This window comes from Microplitis mediator, chromosome 4 (assembly GCF_029852145.1).
Source record: "Microplitis mediator isolate UGA2020A chromosome 4, iyMicMedi2.1, whole genome shotgun sequence".
NCBI classification, from domain to species: Eukaryota; Metazoa; Arthropoda; class Insecta; order Hymenoptera; family Braconidae; genus Microplitis; species Microplitis mediator.
Genome location: NC_079972.1, coordinates 5,003,360 through 5,013,642, shown reverse-complemented (window position 1 = coordinate 5,013,642; position 10,283 = coordinate 5,003,360). Strand labels below are relative to the sequence as shown.

The 10,283-nt window shown below is 36.7% G+C and overlaps 1 protein-coding gene across 2 annotated transcripts in view; it reads right to left on the bottom strand.

Moving 5' to 3' along the window:
- Nucleotides 1-1,460: 1,460 nt before the first annotated feature.
- LOC130667141 (cysteine-rich motor neuron 1 protein-like) overlaps nt 1,461-10,283 on the bottom strand; it is a 386,893-nt gene continuing 378,070 nt past the window's right edge. For both annotated transcript variants that reach the window (XM_057468631.1, XM_057468632.1), the window contains 3 exons: nt 2,699-3,055; nt 2,396-2,599; nt 1,461-2,295 (listed from right to left, as the gene is read on the bottom strand). In XM_057468631.1, coding sequence (XP_057324614.1) covers nt 2,050-2,295; nt 2,396-2,599; nt 2,699-3,055 — 807 coding nt within the window. In that variant the 3' untranslated portion in view covers nt 1,461-2,049. The remainder of the gene's footprint in view (nt 2,296-2,395; nt 2,600-2,698; nt 3,056-10,283) is intronic.

Here is a 10,283-nt window from a genome sequence, read left to right as displayed (position 1 = left end):
AAAAGCTTTGTCTGGGATAATTTGTAGAAAATGGAATTGTCAGCAAAAAAAATCCCGTAACATTTTGTGATGTCTAATAGTTTTACCATGAATGTAAAAAGATCTTGAAATTTACTATAATTTGACTTCGAGCTCCACTAACTTTTGAACAGATGGATTTATCAAAAAATGATAAGAGATCTTTTTTGTAGAACGTTCGATTTTCTACAAAAATATAGATTATTCAATTTGATCTGTTGATTTTTTAACAAGTTGAAAATACTTAAAGCTTAAAAAAAAAATCGGTCTATCGGTTAACCCTGTAGGCCAGCTCCAAAACTTCCCGCTGTTTTCGAGCTCGTTGAGCTCGAAAACATTATTGTGAGTACATTTTCGAGCTCTTCGAGCTCGATAATACTTTTGTATGCCATTGTCTTAAAAAAACCATTTTTGAGCATTTCTTTCTCCCACGATATCTCGCGAACGAATTAACCGATTCTGATGGTTGAGGCGGCAATATAATAGACGCGGCTTATAAAGTTTCAGAGCTGTTTAGATTTTGGAATCAATCCATTCAGTAAATTAAAAGTTATCCAAATAGAACATTTTTGAAAAAATTTTATTTTTGAAATATCTCCGAACGCACCCTACCGATTAAGCTCAATCTTTTACAGCTTCAAGATATTAACAGGCCGCGTCGAATGAAACCTTAAAGATCGAAATCGGTTCATCTGTTCAAGAGTTATGAATATTTACATACATACATACGTACGTAAACACATACATACACTCGGACATCATCGTAAAATTAGTCAGGATAGCTGCCTAGAACCTCAAAACGTCAAAATCTGATAGAAATTCGGTTTTTGCAAATCGGGCCGAAATCAATAACTTCCCGAATTTTGGAAAATTTTCAATTTTCTTAACGGGAAGTTAAAAATCTGTCTGTCGGTTGGCCCCGCGGGCCAGCCCCAACACTTCCTGTTGTTTTCGAGGTCCTTGAGCTCGAAAACATTGTTGTGAATGCATTTTCGAGTTCTTCGAGCTCGAAAGTACTATTGTGTACTATTGTTTTCGAAAAAAACCGATTTTAGCATTTCTTTTTTCCACGATATTTCACCAACAAACGTGAATAGATTTTGGAAACGTTTGATTCTGTTATTTTAAAGACATTCAGAAAAAAACCGTTTTTTAGCATTTTTCCTCCGGCGATATCTCTTGAACTAGTAAACCGATTTTGATGTTCAAGGTGGCAATCGACGCGTCTTATTAGGTTCTAGAGCTGATTATATTTTGAAGTTGATCGATCGAGTTGTTTCTGAAAAATAAAAAAAAAAATTTTTTTTTTCGTAATTCTCAATTATCTCCGGGTTGACTAGATCAAATGATTTAAAATTTTAAAGAAAGCTGACAGCTAACAACCTCTTTCGATTGCTGCAAGAATGATTTGAATCTGTTAATTAGTTTAATAGTTATGAAAGATTTACACACACACCCACACACACACACACACACACACACACACACACACACACACACACACACACACACACACACACACACACACACACACACACACACACACACACACACACACACACACACACACATACATACATACAGCCACTTGGACATCATTCTGAAAATAGTCAGAATAGCTTCCTAGGACCTCAAAACGTCGACATCTGATGAAAACTCGATTTTCGAAAATCGGAGTGAAAACAATAACTTCCCGAATTTTTTGAAAGTCATCGATTTTCTTAGCGGGAAGTTAAAAAATTTCCCGTGTTATTAAAATGAGAAATTGAATCTTTCAATGAGCTAGGTCTGTAATCGATATACAAGTTTTTTTCTTGTGCGAAAAATTTTTTATTGTATTAACTTCAATTTTTTTTCACATAAACCTAAGAAAAAAAGATGCTGCTTTGAAATAACGTACCCTAATATATATCAATTGCTCATTTATTTTATAAATTTAGTACTTTGTTAATGTTCTTGAATACATACTTATACATGGAATATTATCCATCAACAAATTATTTGAATCCATAATCTTGGTATTGAAATTTCTTACAAAGGTACAACTTTTTCATTTTGATGTATCGGAGTTTCGTAAGCCGGCACACATTTATAATATTGAGCCGGGTACGAGGTATAAAGATTTGTTGAAGGAGAAAGTCGTCCACGAAATCGTCCTCTTACCAAGAAGATCATGAGAACTGCGCAGAGAAATGTTAGAACAGCTATCAAAGTCATGGGAACTACTCCCCAGCCTCCTCTAGTACTGTGATGAGTCTCATTTTTATTGTAGACATTCTGTAAAGGTTTAAAAAAAAATGATATAAACATATTTATTTTTAAGGGTTTCAATAATATGGTCAGAAAACAATTATTAATGTTTTGTATGATAAATTACTTGGTTGATAGGGCAAATAGGGCAACAGGTGTCGTCTCTTGGTGGTAAAGGATTTAAACACGCAACAGAACACACCGTTTCTTTACAGATAAGTCTACCAGCTAGATCGCATGTACAAAACGTACAAGCGTCCAGATTCCAGGATGAACCTTCCAGATGTGTACGATTTTGATGGTCAATACAAAATGCACGGCAGCGACACATCTTTAAAATAAAAACCAATCAAAGGATTAATAAAAAAATACAGATAAATAACTGAATTAATGAATAAATAATCTGAAAATACTAAGAATAAAATAGTACCGAACAACCACGTCGATTGAGTTTATAACCGTATAAACATTTCTTCTTGCATTCAATAAGCGGTAGACAACTGAATGCCTGAGGCTTACACTGGCAGAGAGTACAATCGTTTTCATCCATGACAAGACCATGCTCACAGTGCAAATCGCATTTGAGCTGCGGACAGATGATTCCCGAGTCGTCCTTCTCAACTGGAGTTCCAGGAACGTTTACTGGGATAGCAGTAGCGTCATGTTCAAGACTGCTCTCACAAGCGCAAACAGGACAACCGCCCTGGTCCTTTACAAGCACACAATTCAGACCACAGTGCAGTAGCTCGGGGCAAATTTTGTCTGTTGGATCCAGGCTCACTGTATTCTGTAAATAGAAGCATGAAAAAGGTACTTCACCATATAACTATTTTCTCTCTAAATTCTTTTCGTCTTTTTTTTTATTCACTATTGCATTGAACAAAGTTTGTTTTTTATTTTATTTATAAAACAAATATATAAATATTAGACTGTCTATCATGGTCATATTATTTTTTCTTCCACCTGTATTCGATGAGCTGACAAATATAAATTAGAAACGTGTCCAACCAAGCGTATATTACACCGTGAAATATACAGACGAATCAGAAAATCGCAAGTAAAACTTAACTGAAGAAAATAGCAGGAGAACTACTGGTTGCGAAATATGAGTGGAAAATTGGATCGATGAAATATGAGAAGTGAAAGCATACAGTACTCCTATAATAAGTTATAGAAGTTGAACATCAGATGAAATCTCATTTTTTTAACTTCCCGCTAAGAAAATGGGAGATTTTCGAAAAATTCGGAAAAATATTGGTTTCACCCCGATTTTAAAAAATCGAGTTTTCATTAGATGTCGACGTATAAAGGTGCTAGGATGCTATTCTGACATTTTCAGAGAGATGTGTGTGTGTGTGTGTGTGTGTGTGTGTGTGTGTGTGTAGATGTAAACCTTCCATATCTTTATAATGAATAAACCGATTCATATAGATCAAGCGGCATTCGAAAGATTGCTTCTGAACTTAGATTTCCACAAAGTTTTAGATTATATAGGAAAATAGACTCTCATATATCTAAGAAATACAAAAAAAAAAATCGGTCAATCGGTTGACCCTGCGGTCCAGCCCTAAAACTTCCCGCTATTTCCAAAATCCTTGAGCTCGGAAACGTTGTTGTCAATACATTTTCGAGCTCTTCGAGCTCAAAAATACTTTTGTACTCCGTTAATTTCACAAAAAAACGTTTTTTATCATTTTTTCTCCAACGATATCTCCCAAACGAATTGACCGATTGAGACGGTTAAGGTGGCAATCGACGCGTTTTATTGAGTTCTAAAGCTAATTAAATTTGGAAATTGATTTATCGAGTCGTTTTTGAGAAATTTCAAAAAAACTAAACAAAAAAGTTTTTCTAATTCTTTTGTTAACGGTTTTTCTTGAACGAATGAACCGATTTGGATGGTTAAGGTAGCATTCTTAAGTTTTAGAGCTGATTAGATTTTGGAATTGATCCATCGAGCACAATAAAAGTTATACAAAAAAAAACATTTTTGAAAAACTTTTATTTTTGGAATATCTTCGAACGCACTTGACCGATCAAGCTTCATTTTTTACAGCTTCTAGATATTGACAAACCGCGTCGGATGACACCTTCAGGATCAAAATCGGTTCATCTGTTCAAAAGATACAGGTATTTACATACGTACGTGCATGCATCCATGCATAAATACACTGGGACATCATCGAGAAATTAGTCGGAATAGCTTCCTAGAAACTCAAAACGTCAAGATCTGATAGAAATTCAGTTTTTAAAAATCGGACCGACACCAATAACTTCTCAAATTTTTGAAAATTTTCAATTTTCTTACCGGGAAGTTAAAAATTGTTTTTCTTCTGTTTTTTTTTTTTTTTTGATATTTTGAAAACGGTCAAATCGATCAATTTCAAAATCAAATCAGCTTTAGAACTTGATAAAAGCTTTTTATTGCCACCAAACACGTCTCAATCAGATACTCCACTCGAGAGATATCGTCGACAAAAGAAATAGTAAAAAACGGTTTTTCGCTAATATGTTCGAAACGACTGAACCAATTATTTACAAAATTCTATCAGCTCTAAATCATAATAAAACGCGCGAATAGCCACCTCAACTATCTCAAGCACTTAATTCGTTCAAAAAATATCGTTGGAGAAATAGATAAAAAGGTTTTTCGCGAATATCTTTGAAACGATTGCGCTAATCATTGCCAAACTTAAAATAGCTCTAAAACTCAATAAAACGCGCTGATTGCTATATTGAACATCGAAATCTGTTAATTAGGTTAAAAGATATCGACGACAAAGAGTTAAAAAAATAATATTGCATGTCATTTTCCTTGAATAAATCATGATATAAAATATACTGTTAACTTCCAAGCTAAGAAAATCGACGATTTTCGAAAAATTTGAGAAGTTATTGTTTTCACCCCGATTTGCGAAAGTCGAAATTTTATCAGATGTCGACGTTTTGAAATCCTAGGAAGCTATTCTGACTGTTTTCAGAATGATGTCCAAGTGTCTGTATGTATGTGTGTGTATGTGTGTATGCATGTAAACTCTTTAAAACTTTTTAACTAATGAACCGATTTGGATGGTTAAGGCGGCAATCGAAAGAGCTTGTTGGCCATCAACTTTTCTGATAATTTCAGATCTTTTTTACCCTGAAAAAGTAATAATATCTTGAAAAACTTCATGTTTTAGAGCAAAATTGCAATTATCTGAGTAACTATCAACTTTACGTGATTTTATTATAGGACCTTTTTTGTAGAGAATTAAATTTCAGATCAAAATATGTTGGTAAAAAAATTTTAAACAACTTCAAACTTTAGCGGGATTTGGCGAGCCTAAGATATCGACCTAAAATTTTTTTTTGGTTTCCGAAAATTTTTTTTTTTGTACGAGGAATAATATTTTTGGTATTAATAATGAAAGTAAAAAAAACGGATTTTCAGCCCACCCTAGTAAGCAAGTCTGCAAGTTTTGTCTGGAAAACGCGGATAGCCTGCCTAGAGTTCAACTACATTCTTGGAGCAGGCTCGATTCACCTAACCATAGGCTTCATTCAGATTTTCTCGGACCTATTGAATCACAAATGTTCTTGAGGGGCAAGGATCATAGTGCTAGTATGTTCCAGAAGTTACCAGAATGTATTAGCTATACTAATGACCATTGCCAATCTATGTATAATGGTTAGTTCTTACCAGTACACCATCCTAAGCGGACGTGTATCTTGTATCTATATACATTATATTATACTTATAATATACTTAATGTAATAACCACGAATACTAATATCTGATTTATTAATAACCTGCCCGTCCTTATCATCAGGTGATGGACCCAGATGACACGGGTGTCCCATTGTAAAGATCAAAGCGGTTTTTAATTAAATAAAGTAATTGATTAGAAGCACGTGAAAAACGCGTGGGAAGCATCGAGAAGTTTCGATAGCGTGCAGTGGCGTGGAGTTCGTCTTTGTGAGACACTAGGCGTAAGAGCTCGAACAATTTCGGCGAAAAAACCGTTGTGTGCTGTGACTAGCGTAAAAGTTGAGAGTGTCGATTTGTGGTTGTTAAGTGATCAGTAAAAAATGGCTTTTTCAATTAAAATAGATCCCCTTACCAGAGAGAATTACCGGTCGTGGAAAACACAGATGAAGAATATTCTCATGAGTCATGAAACGTGGGAATATGTTGTTGGTGAAAAAACCAAACCCAGATCAGGAACAGAAGATATCGCAGCGTGGGTCAAAAAGGACAGAAAGGCGATGGCCGATCTTTTGATAGCATTGGGGACAGACGAGGCAGCAGCGTACGATGACTTGGAGACGTCGAAGGAAATCTGGGATAAGATCAAGGCGACGTACGAATCTGGGGGACCGGCGCGAAAAGCGTACCTTCTGAGAAAGCTGACTTTGTCAAAGATGACAGAGGGAGTTGATGTGAGGAAACACATCACCCAGTTCATAGAGACAGTGGAAAGACTCCGAGAGGTCAAGCTGGAGATAGCCAATGAGATGTTGGTGATCTTGTTGTTAAACAGCTTACCCGAAAGTTACGCAGTGTTCAAGACATCGATAGAAACACAGAAGGAGTTACCATCACTGGACGAAATCAGGGTAAAAATTCTGGAATACCAGGAGGGACATGCAGAACATGTCGAGCTAGCACAAGGAGCAATGCATTCAAGGCAAAATCAGAGGAGACAACGTGGACAAAATGGTGGAAAGCCAAAGGCGTCGAGTTCTCGGGACGAAAATTTTCGGCGGGAAGTCGAATGTTTCAAGTGTCATAAATGAGTTATCGTTAAGTACCAGTGAACAAGCTATGTACAGTAGTAGTGGTAACACGTGTTGGTGCATAGACAGTGGTGTGACCAGTCATTTGTGTAACAGTAGAAATAAGTTTAGTGAGTTTAAGCCTAAACATGCAGAGTTGAGCCTGGCAACTGATAAAAACACTGAAATATTGGGAACGGGAAACGTTTCGGTGAAAGTGTCGACGGGTAAAAGACAATTGGACATCGGGTTTAAGAACGTATCATACGTACCAGATTTGAGAACAAATCTATTCTCGGTGGCACGGGCCACGGACTTTGGACATACAGTGACCTTCAGGAAAACTGAAGCGGTAGTGGTAAATAAAAATAATGATGTGATTATGCGCGCGCAGAGACGCGGGAACCTGTACTTTATAAAAGACATCAAAGACAGTGTTAACAGTGCCGTAACTAGTGAAAAACTAGGGATAGATAAGTGGCATGAAAAGTTGGGGCATGTAAATGAGCGAGACCTGAAGCTCATGGCCAAAAATAAATTGGTGTATGGCTTGGAAATAAGCGATAGTGAAAAGTTATCAGAGTGTGAGGTGTGTATATAAGAAAAACAGACCGGATTACCTTTTCCCAAGACCAGTGAACAAAGAACTCAGAAATTATTAGAAATAGTGCATTCAGATGTTTGCGGACCAATGCGACATACATCTAACTCAGGGAAGAGATATTTCGTCACCTTCATTGATGACAAGTCACGATAGTGTCAAATATACTTGATGGAAAATAAATCTGAAGTCCTAGAGAAGTTCAAGGAATACAAGAACGAGGTGGAAAACCAGACCGGGGAAAGGATAAAGGCGTTACAATCAGACAACGGAATGGAATATTGTAACGCGGAATTCAACGAATATCTACGGAAAAATGGAATTCGGAGAAGATTGACTGCGCCTCACACGCCCCAACAGAACGGCATTGCGAAGCGAAAAAACAGAACTTTAATAGAGATGGTACGATGTATGATGCGGCAGGCAGGGGCACCCCTCACCTGTGGGCCGAGGCGTTAAGCAACGCAAACTATACCAGAAACAGATGTTCGACCAGTGTGTTAAACGGAGAAATACCGTAGTGTGTTGTGGGAATAACCCCTCACAGTGAAACACATGCAAGTGTTTGGAACAAAGGCTTTCGTCTTGGATAAGACGCAAAAGCACGGGAAACTAGACTCCAGGTCGGTACCAGGGGTATTTATAGGATATGCACTTGCCTCGAAGGCATATCGTGTGTATTTTCCGCGAGATAGATCAGTGAAAACTACACGGGATGTGAAGTTTGTCGATCAGATTGGTTTTAAGGGCGAATATAAGAAAATATTTGAAAACGAGAGAAACACTGAGGTAATAGAGGAGCAGTGCGAAGAGCAGTGTGATGAGCAGTGTGAAGAACTCTAGATGCCGAGCGAAGAGCCGGAGAAGCCCGAACCAGAAACGAAACTAGAGAGACCCCAGAGGAAGAGAGGGGCAGCAAAGTCTTGGGAAGGCGTAGAGCACTGATCTTTATACTAACTGGATAGCTGATTCTATAGTCCGCCATTGTCACCGATCTGTGCATACAGTAGCGCCTTCAAATAGTTGTCAGAGAACTAAATCGTAACCAACTGTGCTTGGGCGCCCATAATTTTTAACATGGTGATTAGCCGTAAGTTTTCACGTAGTCAAAAAAGCATTACAGTTACATTACGGCAATCTCATAGAGTAAACGTATTTCTGTAAAAATATCCATTAACACGTTCACCTCAACAAAGTTATTTTGATTTCATTTAATTACATTGCGAATAATTACCCGAGTCGAAATATGAAGTGTGATTCCAACGTCTCGAGCGTTTCAAGAGTAAATCCAACTTTACATTTGCAACGTCCGAGACGTTGGAGTTACGTTTGTAACGCTCGAGACGTTGGAATCACACTTTATATTTCGACTCGAGTAATAATTTATTTTAGTAATTTTAGCATTTCTCAATAAATTTATCAAGTTTTGTTTTTTTCGATATATAGGGGAGGGTGGGGTAAAGTGAGCCCCCCTAAAATTTGAGAGCAAAGTCAGCACCCTGAAATTTTTTACGAACGAGGCTCATAATAAGTCACCTTTACTTTTTTACGACTATTCATTTATTCCTTATTAGCTTATTTATGGCTTACCCATTTTTGCCTACTTTGCCCCATATTTTAAAATTCATAATTTATTATGAACACAGCTTATTCATAACATTTTTAAAGTGAAGAATTTAGAAAAAGTAAAACGAGCAATAAATTTGTCTTACACAATTTTTTTTAGATGGGGGCCCACTTTGCCCCTAATTTTCGATTTTTCAATTTTAATGGACACAGCTTATCAATGTTAAATAACAAACAAGGGCCTATAAAGTAGTGTAACGAGTAAAAAAAAGTATAGATAATCCCATTTCTAGCTTACGGGGCCCACTTTGCCCCACCCTCCCCTATATATATATATATATATATATATATGTATATATATATATATATATATATATATATATATATTGTAACATGAGGAAAATTCGACATCGACCCGTGGTTTAAAAATTATTTGAAGTAATAAATCATTACCCGGTGAGCAACTTTTGGTGACATCTATGACGAAAAATTCCGACTTTGACCGAGCAAACGATCCAACGCATGGATTGAAACAGGAGATCCGGGATAGACGCCGTACTAAACGGCCACGTTTTTTTATTTGAACAATTCGACTCTGAACAATTCTCAATTCCGACGTATGGACGATTTGAATTACGACATGTAAGATCAATCCGAGTTTGATCAACGAACAATAATTCGCGACAATTAATTACGACCGACAATAACCGAGTTCGTGAACAAGTGAACAAGCCGAAGCCTCGGCCCGAAACTGAACAAAGTGTACAACCGATTTGTTAATAAACGAGTGAAGTGCAATAATAATTAATTAATGAAATAATTAATTTCGCGTAATAACTGTGTGATCGTGAAATTGAACGCGTTACCGAAATAAAATGTTATTTTATATTTTATTTTATTTCGTTCGAGCGATTCTGAGAATTACGGATTATCCGTGTCTCATTCGCAACAGTAGTCTTGTCACCTCGCCGTGTAAGAATACTCTGACGTCACTCGTCAAGGATTTCTTTAATACTTCCGCTGTGTGTGTGTCTCCGGACAATAAAATTATTTTATTTTAATTTCGTCAACGGACTATGTTTTTTTTGAGCAA